Source organism: Nannospalax galili, unplaced genomic scaffold (genome assembly GCF_000622305.1).
Source record: "Nannospalax galili isolate Female #2095 unplaced genomic scaffold, S.galili_v1.0 scaffold127, whole genome shotgun sequence".
Lineage (NCBI taxonomy): Eukaryota > Metazoa > Chordata > Mammalia > Rodentia > Spalacidae > Nannospalax > Nannospalax galili.
In genome coordinates, this window is record NW_008360326.1 from 8,594,631 (window position 1) to 8,611,872 (window position 17,242).

A 17,242-nucleotide genomic window follows, 5' to 3' on the forward strand; every position below is an offset into this window, starting at 1 on the left:
CTCCAATGCTGCCCTGAGGAAATCATATTGTCTTTTTTTCTAACTTGTTGGGACTGCTATAAAAACTAAGACAACGTGGAACCTGCTGGCGGGTTCAGTGGAAATATATAATAGAAGCACACGGTGCCTCAATATTCATGAGGTACGGGAGTAAGGAATTGATATAATATGTAAGAGCAGTAAAGAAATACAGGAAAAAAATGCCTGTGGAGCCTTTCCACTGCTAGATATAAATGATCCCCACCCTTCCACTACTCTGAAACCACTGCCAGTTTTCTTGAAGCTGAGATTTAATAGCACAAAGATCAGGTTCTGACAATTCCACTTACATAACACTTCTACAGCATTACCATTTTACAAGAAACTATCGATTTCATTTACAGAATTCTAGTTCATGTCCTTTTGATTATGATTGAAGAAAATAAAGCTCTAAGACATTCTGCTGGAATTCTGCCTCTTACTCACAGAAGCAGCTCTGGTGGGCGTGTACTCCCATGGAAACTTTCAACTAAATCTTGTCCATGCAAAGCTCTTGTGTGGCCTCCGAACAACTGACATTAAAAAATCACACAGGGACTTTTAACATGCTACTTCTAAACTATGGAAGAAGTTTCTACACAAGGAATCCGAGCACTGGAAAGATGACTGTATTCATATAAACACATCCTTGTCATGCAAAATCGCATCCACAAATACCAGGACTTGGAAATGAAACACATTGAAGTCCTGGGGAAGAGCTGCCATTGTCTCCATATCCTTACTTTCCTGCTAAGGTTTAAAGCCGCCTCTTACTTTTCTTCATTCCCAGGATGTGCTATAGGAATCTATAAAAACTTAATTACATTTACTGTTACAAAAAAAAGATTTATGAACTTTTGCCTTGAGGCGGAAATGTTTATTTCATTGCCTTTGCTCGCTGGTCTTTTCAACTCCCAGGGCTTTGAACTCTTCAGCTGCTTGGAGTTATCACCGTTGCACAGAACTCAAGAGCTCCACTCCAAAGACGCACACCACAAGTTGAAGAAGATGGCAAAGGCAAAGATATATGAGTCGTTATTTTGGCCACCCTTTGTGCCATTAAAATCTCATTTTCTGCCTATTAGAATGCCCTCTTGGTGCTTAGGCAACGGTGATAGCCGGTGATTAGTGTGTAATTGAGTATAATTGTCTTTTCACTTTTCATTTGTGTCATTCAGAGCTTCTCTCTGTTTTTCTAACCACCAAGAGGAAAAAAGAGGTCGAGAAAAAGATAAAGCTGTTAAAACTCTCACTCTCAGCCTCGAAGAGATCCTCGATCACAATTATAGATTGCAACCCCTTTGTGACATTTCTCCAAATTTGCTGGGAGGCTCTCCTTGGCACCTGGGCCAACTGTTCTCTAATAAAATCAAGCTATCTGTATTTAAACAACTGCTAATAATGTCAAGCTCAGACAGATGCCACATGTAGGAAATTTAACCATCCCTCTGACATGCAATTATCAAGGCAATTTATTAATGCGATCTCCCAAGAAAAACTCATAGTTTGATGCAAATTAGAAAAACAATTACAGTGTTCAAATATTTATATAGCCCCAAAGAGCTGAAATTCTAATCTGTGCATTTATAGCTCATCTATTCCAGAGCTGGGTCTCTGGATGTCTCTCTGTCTCTGTCTCTGTCTCTGTCTCTCTGTCTCTCTTTCTCTGTCTCTGTCTCTCTCTCTGGTCTCTCTGTCTCTGTCTCTGTCTCTCTCTCTGTCTCTCTTTCTCTGTCTCTGTCTCTCTCTCTCTCTCTCACACACACACACACATACTCACACATACACAATTTTCTACTTCCTCTCCAACTGTTTTGTCAGAGCTTTGGTGTCCTCTAATGAGGATTTTTGGTCAGAATCCCGTCAGCTGACCCAATACCATTTGAAAGAAATACATACATGATACACAAAAAAGAAGAAAAAGAGGAAGAAAAGGAGGAGAAAAGAAAGGAAAAGGGGAGAGAAAGAAAAGAAAAAGAAAAGAAAAGATTTAGCATGTTTGTGAGGCTCTGAACCAAAGCTCAGAGCTAGGGAGCTGGGGGGCAGGGACAACACACAACAAAGTCCATGAGGAGTAAACCCACAGTCTCCATGATTACATTAGAAAGCACTTGAATTTTAAGCCTAAGCTACAACTTTTGATGCCTCCAGTAGAAAGGGAAGAGAGAAAGGAAACTAGAAAACTGAAATCATGTGGCTTGGATAAAGAATACATTATGGTTTAAATTTGGCAATTCATTATACCACTGCCTCAGGGAATTGACTATTTGGTTCTGGTATACAGCAAATCATCTGTCTAGAAACATTGGACTGACCTGAGGTGAAAGGCCATTGCCAATGGCGGGGTTCATGGGGTTGGAGGGCCCCGATGGAGGCACAAAGCTGTCTGTATAGCTTGAAAATCCATGCCTGGTGCTGGGGAGGCAGTAGGCAGAGCTGCTGTCGGGGTTCGAAGGAATAGTGGTTTGGTGTACAGTGCTTGGAGGAAGCGGTTGAGGTCTGTGAACAGTGCTGCTGGGATCCGACACCGCTGAAATAAAGAAGATGGTCAGCCATGCTGTTCTTTTGTAGGCCAGCAGAGTAAGTTCAGTGCAAAAGATGACATTAGTAGTTATCTGTTGGTCAGTTGCATTTCCCAACATGCAGATGTAAAATCACTCAACAAACACAGTCACATCGATCTTAGCACGTGTTTGCAAGCACGTGACTTGTGCGCATACTCTCACGGCAGACCACTCAGAATCTGAGCACATATCACATTGGTCATGCTAACAAACCAATTTGAGCAGTGAACACTATTAACAAATGAAATCTCTGAAGGTATCATCAAATTTCTCATCAAATAGTCTTTTAAAGCACTTACATATTAATAGCACAGTTTCAAATGTTTGGAATACCACTTTTCCCAATCCCCAAATAATAGTCTTACAATTTAGCATGACCCCAGCCTAACAAATGGTGAGTTTATCAAACCTTATGTCCCCTGAACTACTATTGGAACAATAATAGTCCTAGAACTTCAGTTAATTGCAAGCTGGTGCATAAAGGTGGCAGTCAAATTTTGACAGAAAGAAGAAAGACTCTTATTGAGGAAAGTTATCTTGTTTTAAAATCTGAAATACTATTATATATGTTGTTTATACTATTATTAACAACAAACACAGTTTAGAGAGACTCCGATATAGCACGGAACAAACTATTTCTGAAATGTAATAGGGATGTTTAGGAAAAGCTGATGCCATATGATTGACATACGAACAGTACCAATGGCAGCGTCGCAGAAAGAATTCACTGTATAAAAGAAGCACCAGGGGAAACAACTGGGAGTTACATTTTAATCTCCTGGCCCCTCTTCCTCCATACCTTGTGGGATAGATGTGGGCTGGTAAGAGGTCTCTGACAGCTGGTACGTTGGCAGAGTCGGCATGGCGGTGGGAGGGAATCCCCCCGGAATGAGATGGTTGAAAGCCATCAGTTGATTGGCTCCAGCTTGCTTCCTCCATCTTGCGCGGCGGTTGCTAAACCAGACCTATGGATTTAATTTAAATTTTGAGGATTTCACTGATGAAATAATAGTACATTCTTAATGAATTTTTCATGCTAAAACAGATTAAAGGCCCCTTACTGACAGGGCAAATACATGCAAGAATCCTCTGTCTTCTGTGTCATTTGGGAGTCATTTCAGGGTGAAAGAAGAGTTAAACGTCGGGGGTCAGGAGAGGGGCTGTAGGGACCTTTCATGGACTTGCCATCAGCTCCCAGGAAGCTGGTAATGACCATGGGCAGGAACCAGTGAGCAGAATTCAGGACAGTTAAGAACTCCCCACTGCTACTACTAACTGTGTACCTCCATATCACAACCTTTCAGGAAACCCACCAGCCACTTAGACTCCCTGGCCCGCCATGGCATATGTCTTAAACTTGGCCTTGTCCATTACATACACCAAGCCTTGTGCTTTATATTTGTATCAGCCTACTTCTGTATATCTATCACCACCATAAGCATAGATCCCAGAGAGTCACATGAATTGAGCATTAGGACAAACAAGTAAAGCCATTTCACCAACTCAAAGTATGAGACATCACACTGATCTCAGTGCAAATAAATGCCAATGAAGTGCTTTTTAAAGAGTCCTGTAATTAAAATAGCTTGCTATTTTTTTCAACAACAGCATTAGGTACCTGTAATGCTCTGTCAGGCACTATGTTAATCAGCTATGTTCAGAAAAATCTGATGGAATATAATAATATGCCTTCCAGAAATTCAGGGCCCAAATGTTTCTTGTGTCAATGAAGAGGAAAAAAATGCCAAGAAGAAATATAATTAAATATGTAACAGGTTGAAAATATGATATACAGTCTCTAATGGGCCTTAGGATCTTGTCCAATTCAGATTTAAGTCTATAGAATTAAAATGTCGAACTGCTAGCAATTTTTCCAGGGCACACACATAATGTTTCCCACACAGTGAGAGAGGATTTATACCAACAGAAGGTAATACAATTTTCCTATCAAAAGTTCATTGCAGCTTAACACAGAAAAAGCCCTGCATTTGGGGGTTGGAAGGATGGAAGGGGAACAAAGGAGGTGCTCAGCACACAGGTCGCCTCCAGCCTCGACCTCATGGAGCTCACAGACAGAAGCCCAAAAGAATTCTTCACAAGACACAGGCACTCCATGTTAGGAAGTACAAAGAACCAAGAAAACTTTAGAGTGGAGACAAAGTCTCTGTTTGCTTTACAAATTGGATATGCCAGGCGTGGTGGCGCACGCCTTTAATCTCAGCACTCTGGAGGCAGAGGCAGGCGGATCTCTGTGCGTTCAAGGCCAGCCTGGTCTACATAGTGCATTCCGAGACAGCTGGGGCTACAGGGAGACCCTGTCTCCAAAAAAAAGACCAGAAAAAAAAGAAAAAAAGTTGGATATGATTCTCACAAGGGACCTCTGGGATCACAAAGGATAGATGGAGGTCATAGCTCAAAGACAGCCAGTGTGGCTAAGAAAAGATGAGACTTGGCTGGTAGTGCCCTTGCCTAGAATGTTTGAGACCCTGGGTTTCATCCCTGCACTGGGAAAAAATGAGGTTCAAGATGTATAGCTCAGTGGTAGAGCACTTGCCTAGCTTCTTCAAAGCCCTGAGTTCAAGCCCCAGCACACACACACACACACACACACACACACACACGGACAAACACATATTGATTTCTTTGTAGGAAAATATTAACAGTTACATAACTTCATTATAATTTTTAAGTCATGTAATTTAAGGAAGAAAAAATGGAAAGCTTTCTTCCTTCTAGAATAGGAAACTCATTTTATCAAACACTTTGCCCAGACACCTGCCCAAACTTCTACTACTTCTCCAGGCATCTGTATGAAAAGGATTTTGTCTTCTCTAGCCATTTTTGCAAGATACTGGTAAGGAAAGCTGAACTCCTTCAGGATACTGACTTTTCATTTTTAATTTTTCTACATTCATTTATTTCTGTATGCACATGTGCATCACAACTTGCAGAAGTCAGTTCTTTCCGTCTACCTTGTGGGTTCCAGGGGATCACACTCGGGTCCTCCAGGTTAGCAGCAAGCACCTTTACCCACTGAGCAATCTTGCCAGTCAAAAGTATTAACTTTTACCACTCTACATATTCCCAACAGGAAAAGAAGGTAAGTCAGTACTTTCACATGTTGACACATAATTGAATTAGAGCTTTACTTGCTGGAACCCCGAACAGCACTGGTTTCAGACCTGTGTCAATTGTTTTCTCTCTGCAACTCCAAGTGCCTATTAATCCCAGAAGCATCATGGGAAGGAAATTATTTTAAAAGAAGATCTTGTCACAGAGCTGGAGAGATTGCTCAGTGGTTAAGAACAATGACTGTTCTTGCAGAAGACCTGGGTTTGAATCCCGGCACCCACATGACAGCTAACAACTGTCATTAACTCCAGTTCCAGGGGGCCCGACAGCCTCTTCTGTCCTCTGCGGGCATTGCACAACACAAGTTCACTTACCTACATACAGGCATAACACTCATACACAAAAAGTAAAAATAATGAAGTATTTTTAGAAGACAAAGATGAAGACGAAGATGAGGTGGAGGAGGAGGAAGAGGAGGAGGAGGAGGAAGGAGGAGAAGGAGAAGGAGAAGATCTTGTCACAATCCATGTTAGTCTGAAGAGGGTGGATTGAGAATTCACACCTGAGTATACTGTACCACACTGTAATTCACGGTACTCAAAACTTTATGATATAAAGCTATAAGCTTTAAAAGGCCTTTTTTGTAAGGCTGTCCCATCACACCTATTTAGACCTGCTATATGCAGTGCATTTCCATGTTTCTGTGCTAGCCTAGAAGTGAAATGCCAAGGCACTTAGACCTGTACTTGGATTGTCGCTGAAGCATGTTGCCAAGCTCTCTGCCTGCTTCCCTCTGTAACCTGTAGATAAGCCAGGTTGGATTTGCTTGGGATAGTTATTCCTGAGTTCCCCACAAAGCTCAGCCTGTCATTACTTCAAGGTGCACTCTAAGTATGCCTAGGCCAAGTTTGAAAAGCAAAAATTATCTTTGCTTAAGTAATAAAGAAGAGTCAGGTACAGTGGCACATGCCTTTATTCCCAGCACTAGGGAGTTAGAGGTGGATTGCTGTGAGATTGAGGCCAGTCTGGGATGTCTACATAGTGAATTCCAGGCCAACTGGGGCTACACAGTGAGACCCTGTCTCAAAAAACAAAAAACAAATAACAACAATATGAAGAAGAAACATCACTACCTTCTTCTACAATTACCTTTGAAAGACAGACTCCAAACAGTATGGGATTAAGAGTTTGAGATTTGTGCTCATTTTTCCAAAACTGATACTAACAAGTACTGAAGACATTGCATAAACTTATGAGGGGTTTTATAAACTTTTATGTTTATAATATAATACCTGTGTTATCTATAATAAAAAAATGAAGGGGCGGGACTACAAATATGGGTCAGTGGTTGAGTCCCTGGGTTCACACTACAGCATTAAAATAAAAATTAGATGAACAGGATAGTTAAGAAGCAAATCTTTACTGAAAGACGAATTTTCAGCAAAAGGCTCAAGAGTTTCCCAAAGGAAAGAATTTAAATGAGACTAAATAAATCCAGAGCCCCATTCCTGAGAGAACAGATTCAGTGCGGAGTGGCCTGCTTGTCTCTGGCCATTTAACAAGATTATTTTTTTATCATCTAATCAATGCCAGTCCTGGCATTTCCTAGAACCACCCACACCTGCCAAAAGAGGCATTAAAAGAAAAACATGCTAACATTGAAAACTGGAATTAGCCATTGCCTAATGTTTTGAAACTCAAAAAATGACTTGTTTCCAGCTGGAAAAAGTAAAGTTGCCCTTAAAATGACCTTTATTTTACAGCCCTATATAGACCAAGCAGGTGATACTGGGATGTTGTCATCACTCCGTACTTGACGAAAACCAAATCCCTACACTCAGAGGTCTTCTGTAACTCAGCATTGAATCATTAATTCCTAGCAGGAAGTCAATGCATAATCTACTGTGACGCGTGAGTGCATAATATTCCATGGCTCCATCCCTAACAGACAGAAGGAATTTATGACTCTGTTACATTTATTATAAACTTCTTATATTGAAGAGCATAACCATAGCAACAGAAACAAACTGGCCTTTGGTGTTCTAAGACGGAATATGTGTTTTCCACTAATGTCTTTGCCAATAAAGGCAGAAAAAACAAGGTTTACAAAATTAGTTACATAGCTGCTAAAGGTAATTCTATGATCTATAATTCACTGTAATTTTACTCTGTCCACATCAGGTCTCCAGGCCTTCCACATCATTGCTAGCATGGTGAACAAGTGAGGGCAGGAGGAGCATATTGATTGGTAGCCTACCACCATACATACTTAGTTGCCTATAATCGTTTGTATAGTATCAAAATCTAGTAGACCCCTGAAGCAAGTTTTTCTTTCATTTGATGAGTGGCAACTTGATTCATTTTCATCTGTTCAGTCCTTTTCTATTGAGTCCATCAATAAAGCAATATGCTTCTCAAAAAATGATCTTTTCATGAAATTCTAGAACTCTAGATTAGTCTGATTATTTGAGACAAAATTCGAATTGTTCAAAAGACCCTGGTAACATCATGATAACCATGGGAAAAGATAATGGATTTCAAAGGAAGAATAAAATTTTCATAAATGTGTCTCCTCATGAGTAAAGCAACCATTTTTTCCAGACTCAACAATGTAAATTGGAAGGAAAAATTAGTTCTTTCTATAGCAAAAGTGCAGGAATGCTTTTTATTCAAATAAATGAACGCAGACCAGGCAAAAGCCAACCCTTGGCTTCTCACTTGCCACCTCTTGAACCTGGAACACTTTGCTTAGCAGCTGGGGCGGGGGTGGGGGGGTGCTCTCTTTTGCCAGTGAGAAATATATCAAGTACTTCACAAGATCATTGTGATAGCTAAAGCACTTAAAAGAATACCCAGGAGGGGTTAGAGAGTTGATTCAGCAGTTAAGAGCACTGACTGCTCTTGCAGAAGACCTGGGTTCAATTCCCAGTACCCACATGGTGGCTAACAACCATCCAAAACTGCAGTTCCAGGGGATCTGACACTCCTCTGACCTCCACAAGCACTGCACGACATGTGTGTGCTTACATACATGCAGGCAATACAGTCATACACATAAAATAAAAATAATAAAGTATTTTTTAAAGAATACCAAGGAGATGTTAAGTGTTCAGACACTTCTGAGAAAACCAGGAGTTAAAGCCTGGCTTCATGTTCTTCACTCTGTGGTCTGGAGCCAAAGCCTTTTGTGCCAATGAGTAAACGGGAAGTGCCCAAAGAGCACCTCAGATAACTGAGAGCCGGTTTGACTTGAATGATGGGTTAGGTCAAATTTGCTTCCAAGTTTCATGGATTAGTGCTAATTGTCTCGTAGTGCGAGCCTAAATTTACCCATTAATAAATTACTGGTTTACATGTTTTGGTGGTGTCCTCAAAGGTAATCTAACCCAGCTTTTTCCATATGAGTTCTTTCAAATGCAATTTGGAAAAGTGAAAAGGAAAATGTAATACTTAACCCATAGAAGTCATGAGATTGTAAAATGCCTCATTAAACATTAGATTTTGTGATGTCTACTGCTGCAAGGCCAAATACAGTATTGCCAAGTAGGCAAGTCCAGGGCACACTGCCGGCTTCCCTGAACCCTCTCATTCATTCCCTCCTCCTTCCTCTCCCCATGCCTGCTCCCCTCAGTCTTTCTATCATTCCTGCTACCCAGCTTCAGACTCTGTATGGAAAGCAGGTGGACCAGGAGGCCTGCCATGTTCTCACACGTGTCACAGGTCAGAGGACACACGCAAGCCCAGTCACCTGCATCTCGACACATCAAGGGCAAGGTCCTGTGGAGAGCAGCAGATGATCATGTTTTTGCTTCATTATGGAGTTCAGGATTTTCCACACCTATTCTGTCTTCTGAATCATGCAGTTCTGTTAAGTGGCTTTCAGTCTCCTTTTGGGCTTTCCTGAGAATCCCAAACTCCTGGTGCAAATGGTCCTGAGAGATTACACTTCATAGTAGTTTTTAATTTCAGGGTAAGGGAGACATGATATTTGAAAATATGAAATTCGGGACACTGTCTATTCCTACAAACACACACACACACACACACACACACACACACACACACCCTCATGAACCAATCTCAAGTTGCCCAGATCTCCTGATATTTTTTTTAAAAGCACCAAAACCTAGTAGGATTAAATGACTTGCTCAACAAAGCATTTTTGGCAAACTGGAACCTGCATCTCTGCCTCCTGGCTAAATGCTACTTCCACAAGCAGCTTTACCTTTCTGCTGCCCATTACCTTGATGGTAAGACAGTTGCCTACTACAAGGTATTCTGAGATGAAATAGCCACTAAAATTTTGTACACCATGAGTATTTGCAAGTAATTCTGTCTCAAAAAAAAAAGCTTTCACGCAGCCATTATTTATGAACTCATCAAGTTCACGAACTCATTGAATTCAGCAAACAGCATTCATTTTTGCTGCTTCCTCTTCTAACATTGTTTCTAGGCAAAGTTTGCTATACACTAGTTCTAGATTGTGCACTCAGACTTGATTATAAGAAATGAAACTGTCCAAATTAATTTCCATAAGACCTAAGCTATGATAGCTTTAGTTTCATCTCTATCCAGAAGGTTCTAGAAGTATTTTTCTTCAAATGGGAAAAAAGAATGGAAGGTCAACGTGGTTTGGGGTTTGAGGGGCTGAGGTTTGGTTTTCCCAGGTGCCCCAAATTAAACTAACTCACACTTTCTGGCTATCATTCAAAGTAAGTTGACTTAGCTACTGCTTTCCCAGATCCTCCTAAAAACTAAAGGATTTTCTGCTGGCATTTTAATCAGTGATTAACTACTCCCTTCTCTTTCCTGCTGGGTTAAGTAAAAGATCCATATGCTGGTTGTTCTAGGGAATTTGTTAGGCTGTAGATCATAGCCTGGTGTACGATGTGATGTGTCTCAAGGGAACTAAAGAAGGCATAAGGAATGTAAAGAGTCACCGGGTTAAAGCCACATTAAGACAGCTGTTACATTAATGAGGGCCCTGCTCGGGAGCAGAGGTCACTGTATGGGAAAATATGAACCACTCTTTATTGGTTTGATCCCATGTCCTCTGAAAGTTAATGGACTATTATAGTTATGCCTTGACATTCGTTGGGCTGGATGAGCATGCTGGTCACTGTACGAGCTACACGGGTTTGAGAATCACTGTCTCCCATCCTTTTTGACAAAAACAAGAATGACGTAGACAAGGCTGAATAGTGTTCAGGTTTTCACCCCTTCTTTGTCTCATCTTTTTAAAGTTTATTTTTTGAGTCACCCTGTATTCAGAGCTGATAATGGATGTGTCTTTAGAACAGACCAGTACATAGGTTTGGCCACCATGGAGCACAGGAGCTAAATCCTGAAACAGCACAGACCCTCAAGGAGAATGATGATCCCCACTTCACCTTTAAACTGGGCAATGACAGAACTATAAAAGAAGTAAAATAGATGTGATATGGGTTTTCATAAGAGTTATTGTTATACTATTACAGCATTATAAAACTATTGAATTCCTCTACCCATTTCACTGGAATCAGAGTAAATAAATACATAATGGTCCATGGCTAAGGGAGACCGTTTCTGTCCTGTGCAGTGGACAGGAGCACTCTGTCCCAGTGAAATGGGCAAAAGCACTCAACAGTTCCAACTTTTTTCCCTTTTTTCATGTGTGTTCCTGTGTGTTTGTGTGTGTGTCTGTCTGTCTGTGTGTTGTATTGGGGGTGTATATGCATCTGTGGCGTGTGTGCATTGGATGCCTAAGGTTGATGTTAGGGCTCTTCTAGCACTCTTCCACCTTATCACTGAAGCAGAGTCTTTCAAGGGAACCCCGAGCTGGCTGATATGGCTAGTCTCCTGCTAGGGAGAGTGCTCTGGGGATCCTCTGTCTCTTCCTTCCAAGGCTGGACTTACAGGCAGGGGCCAACATGCCTACCTGCCATTACTTGAGTTCTGTGAATCCCAACTGCAGTCCTCAGAGCCATTTTCACAATGCAATAGTTTATAACTGATGATGAAAACATTTTACACTCAGCAGAGACATGTTAAATCTAAATACCTTTTCTGGAGGCCTCAAAGCACTGATAAGAGTTCATACAATAAATCAGGGCCAGAGAGATGGCTCAGCAGGTAAAGGTGCTTGTCACCAAGGTTGATGACCTGAGTTCAATCCCCAGAACCCACATAGTAGAAGAACAGACTCCCACAAATTGTCCTTTGTCCTGCACTTTTACTCTGTGGCACACACCCAAACCCATACCCACACACAAATACACACAAATGTAAAAAATTTTTAAAGATAATTCTCCATCATGTTAAAATAATATAATTTCTTAAAATACATCCAGACTGTAAAATCCTTAAGGGAAGGGACTGCAGAATGCACCTTTGCATGTTTCCCTAATGGAAAGGCCACAGATGAAGTGCGTGATCCAGTGATCTCCACACTAACAGGCAGCTGTGTGAGCTTAGATAATCTCTTAACTGACTGATGTTTCCACTTCCTCATCCATAGATTTTGGAGAGTAACAGTGTCAACAGTTTTAGTGATGATTAATGAATTTAATTCACGCAAAGCATAAAACTAATAATAGTGCCCAGTGTAAAATAACCACTCACTGTGTTTGCTAATACTTGGGAATGAGGGTCAACATCCGCAGCTTCTGATACACTGTAAGGATCCTGGAATGATGAGTGAGCATGCGCAAAACGAATCTCTGTGCTAGAAATGATAGACTCAAAACAACATGGGCTGGAAAGGTGGCTCAGCAGTTAAGAGCACTGACTGCTCTTACAGAGGACCCAGGTTCCATTCCCAGAACCCACACAACAACTAACAACCATCTTTAACTCCAGTTCCAGGGGATCCAACGCCCTCTTCTGGCTACTGCATGACACAGGTGCGCTTACATACATGCAAGCAAGACACTCGTACACATAAAATAAAAATTAAAAAAGAATCATAACAATAGCCAAAGCCTACAGATCCACATCCACTCTGAGCACTGTTCCTACTATGTTTATTTTCTTGATTTCAAACATTTTTCAGCTGTGTATATGTTGCACACTTATAATCCCAGCCCTTGGGACGTGGAGGCAGATGGATCATGAGTCGTTACATAGTGAGACCCTGCCTCCACAAAACAAACAACAAAAATATTTCACATGAGGAAACACTGTGGGCTCCTCTCTGGGAAGCCACAGACATCAGGAAATTAGTACCTGTACTCGGGCCTCAGTGAGCTTCGCCCTCTGGGCCAGTTCCTCCCTCGTGTAAATGTCGGGATAGTGGGTTCTCTCGAAAGCACGCTCCAGTTCTTCCAGCTGCTCGGCTGTGAAGGTGGTTCGGCTCCTGCGCTGTTTCCTCTTTAGTGGTAAATCTGGTTCAGAGTCAATGTCAGAGCCTTCATCTGATTGAGGCACAGAGGCTAAAAGAACAGGAGGAAAAAACATGGTAAATAGAAATCAAAAAGCAAGTCTCACAGGCCAGGGTAAGTAGAAGCCGGAGGTACTTCCTCAGTGTCTTCCCATGGGGACCAAGGCCCTCCCGTGCAGCACTGCAAGGTCAGTAAATGGTACTTAATCTCTTCCTCTTCCCTGTCTCCCTGCTCCCCAGGCAGAAATATTTGCCCTAGGTATCTGTCATTCTAAACTCTTAGAAAATAGGGACAGGCATTGTTCCACGTTTTGAAGCCCTGAACCTAGCATTGTCTATGTAATAAATGAAACATGGTCTCCCTATGTAGCTCCGGATGACCTTGAACTCAAATCCTCTGGCTTCATCCTCACAAGTGCTGGGATTACAGGTGTACCACCATATCTACCTTTTAATTTGATTTCTGATTTTTACCAGTGGTGTAGGGGGATGTATAAGAGTAAAGTATGATGGCGTGTATGTATGAAAAAATGAAACCCATTATTATGAATGCTAACTATAAATTAGTTTTAAATGAGGGCCAGCATAGATAGGGGGATCTCTATGAGATCGAGGCCAGCAAGTTCCAGGCCAGCTGGAGCAACAGGGAGGGAGACCCTGCCTAAAAAAGAAAGAAAGAAAGAAAGAAAAAGAAAGAAAGAAAGAAAGAAAGAAAGAAAGAAAGAGAAAGAAAAAGAAAGAAAGAAAGAAAGAAAGAAAGAAAGAAAGAAAGAAAGAAAGAAAGAAAGAAAGAAAAGTAAGCTATTTCAAGTTTGCTATATACTTATAGACTCTCCTGATCCTATAAGAAAATATTAGTATCTCGTTCCCAGGTAGTAAAATGCCTTAAGGAGAATTTATGTTTCATTAATGGAAATCTCAAGAACTAATCCAAAAAGGAGACATTGCCTAGTGAAGCATCCCTGCAGTGAAGTTCAGAGTCTGAGTCTTTGCTAAGAGTGGGCAGCTGCCTGGATTGCTGCCCAGGGCGAAAAGGAAAGGTGAAGCTACTTGTTCAAAAATTATTACAAATTTCAAACAGCACAACAGAGCATTGGCCAGTGCTTGGCTCCTTTTTAGTGTGGATTGAGAACATGCCAAACCAGGAGTCTGGCCAGGAATCCAGACACTGGGGCAGTGGGCAGAGAGCCATTCAAGGCTGCTGTGGACAGAGTCTGAAACCCGAGGAGGGACCACAGTGGCTTTGCTCCTGAGCCCATCCAAATGCACTCTGAAAACTCCCCAAAGAATGGGGGGAAGAGGGGAAGAAACCCCCGAGAAGGAGCTGAGGGTTGCTGTAGCAAATGGGGACGTCAGCCAGAAAACTGCAGATTCTTTACCTGATCAAGGTAGAGGTGGGGAGATGGCTCAGCAGGTGAAGGCCCTTGCAGCACAAGCCTGACAACATGACTTTGATCCCCAGAACCCACATAAGGCGAAAGGAAAGAACCAACTCCACAGAGTTGTCCTCTGACCTCCATATGCACACTGTGCACACATAACCCCACACACACACATCACTCACAGACAAGAATGATAAATAATTTTTTATAAACATCAAAGTAATTTGTTTGTGGCTCAGACTGGGAGGGCTGGGCAAGCAGTGTGAAACTGTAGTGTGTTTACTTCCCAGCCTGCCGAATGCTGGGATTACAAGCGTGTGCCACCATGCCTGGTTGGACTTTTGATTCCTTTCTTCAACTTGTTATTATCTTTTTGTGAGAGAAGAATAGGCGTGAGTGTCATAGCATACGTGTGGGGGTCACAGGGCAACTTTTCAGTCAGTTCTCACCTCCTTCCATGTGGATCCCAGGGATCAAAACTCAGATCATCAGATTTAAAGCCACTGGGCCACTCACTGGCCCCAATAATTTTAATTTAAGTCCAAACTTAATTGTAGCCTACAGAAATCTAAAATGTCATTGTATTTTAGTACAAATGAAAATCTAAAAGATGCATCTGAAAATGAATCCCTAAATATGCTTGTTAGGTTCTCTAATATTTTAATACGTCTACACTTGATACACACTTGAAGGCTCTGAAATAGAGAGGCAGCCAGTTAGTAACAAGTTAAGGAAAAAACACCCCTGAAAATAAACACAGTGTACATAAGAGCAAAATATGTGTATAGAACACTTAGAGTCTGTTAGATCTTAGGCTTATTTTTCATTTATGTTATCTAATATAAAATTAAATCATTTGTGATAAATTCTATTGTAGATGTTAACTTTAAAAATTGACTTCCTTTAACTATGAGAGTATTTTTTTAACTATGAGAGTATTTTTAAGGAACATTGACATGCTAAATAAAGTATATCATGCATTACATTATAAACTTCAACAGCTCTTGGTTCAACTTACATACATATATATTTGAATACAGTGAGTTAAATTAACAAAACAATCATTTGTGCACAATTTTAGAGCAGTGATTCTCAAAGTTTTGAACGATCAGGATCACCCAGATGGCTCGTGCAACCTAGATTAGCAGTTTTGGATTCAGTATGTCAGTGCTGGGCCCTTTGAATTTCTGTCTCTGAGGCAATCTCACCTGATAGAGTCTACAGATACTGAATGAATCTTAAAGAACAACCTCTATCAAATATTTCAGATTATCTCTTGTCCCTCTCAAAATTCTCAAGCATATAAAATACCTCCTACCACAATTCATCATAAAAATCATTCCTGCATATTTATGTTTAAATTGTGTAAATGATATGCTTGCTCCCAAACAAACAAATTACTTCTTCCCCTAAGAAGACAACAAATTTCCACAAAATATTTCCTCCCCCACTTCCAACTTTCTGTTGCTTTGAGTTTTCTTTCCAAAGTGAATACAGGCTAGAGGTTCAGCAAAGATAGTTTTACCCCAAGCTTCCTCTGCCTGTGAGAACCCTGAATCTTGACTTGCACATCCTTACTATGATCCCATTAGGATAATAGTATGTGGAAATCTTCACGTTTCCTCTGGGAGTCTCTGGGGTTATTAAATTCTCCCAAGTAAATATGATGTACCATGCACTGTCAGGTCAATTAATCAAAATCATCTCTGGTTTCTGAAGAAAAAGACTGGTTAGATTTATAAGCACCAGCAAGAATTAATCCTGAGGGTCAAGACCACTGTGTTCACTGGATGATCAGTCTCTTCAGATACTGATCGGCAAGCTCAAAGCCTTTCTTTGACTTGTGTATGTTGGGAACCTTGGCACACAGTATGTGCTTAGTAAATGCAAGTTGAATGAATAAAAGTACATGGCAAAATTTCAGTATTCCTCTAACACTGACTTTTCTGTTATTTTACTTCTCTAAAATGAAGGTTCTGCTTTTGTGAGCCTCCCAATATCTATTTAGAGGAGCCTGGAGGTCTATGGATCCCCAAAAGTTATTTGTAAAGTTCTGTAAGGATTTGGATACTTGTATGTGTCTTAGAAATAATTATTATTTTTTCTCAAAAAAGACTGTGTGTATGTGTGTGAGTGTGCATGTGTGTGTGCATGTATATAAGATAAGGAACTAACCCGTTGGCAATTAAAAAGACACGGAGTTTTTTAATTCACTAAGACAGTCTTTTCCACCACAAATAAAATTTCCTAACAAGCTAACAAATCATTACTTTTATTTCTAAACTGCTTACTCAAAAGCAATGGAAAAGTTCTATCTAACTAGGAAAATATCCAGACACCATTTCAAAAGACAGTGAGGAAATGATTTCCTTGATTTTTCTACTGGAAAATTATTGAAACCAACTGATCATTTTTGGCAATATGAAGCCGCAATTTTACAAGCTAATTGTAACTTCTCCCCATCTATAAACCCCAAAAGGATGTGGGCTTTAAAATATGTAAAGTCAGCAATCCAATGTTAATTTACCAGCTAGAAAGATCTAGCTCTTTCTAAGATGGAAATTCTACAATTTCTCGCTCAATCGAAGTGAAAGTCATTATTTGTACAGAACTTAATGTGCAATAAATGCCTGAATTTAAATTCATTTTCACCAAGCGCAAATCTAGAATTTAAGCTCCATTTTTACAGCACATAGGCACCATTTCAGTGTAGTTCGTCTATTTCCATATTCAGCTTTCCTCAAGCTAGAAGAACAAACTAAACAGTGTGTCCTAAATAGAAAATGAAACGGAAAATAGACCTTTCTTGCAGGCAGCCTCATAGAAAGAAATTACAGATTTTTTTTTTT

General features: G+C 40.7%; 1 protein-coding gene across 2 annotated transcripts in view; it reads right to left on the reverse strand.

Annotated features, from left to right (window-relative positions):
* The window catches only part of Pax3 (paired box 3), a 94,510-nt gene that overhangs the window by 15,189 nt on the left and 62,079 nt on the right, over nt 1–17,242 (reverse strand). For both annotated transcript variants that reach the window (XM_008825810.2, XM_008825811.3), the window contains exons 5-7: nt 12,858–13,063; nt 3,382–3,547; nt 2,334–2,548 (exon numbers count right to left, since the gene is read on the reverse strand). In XM_008825810.2, coding sequence (XP_008824032.1) covers nt 2,334–2,548; nt 3,382–3,547; nt 12,858–13,063 — 587 coding nt within the window. The remainder of the gene's footprint in view (nt 1–2,333; nt 2,549–3,381; nt 3,548–12,857; nt 13,064–17,242) is intronic.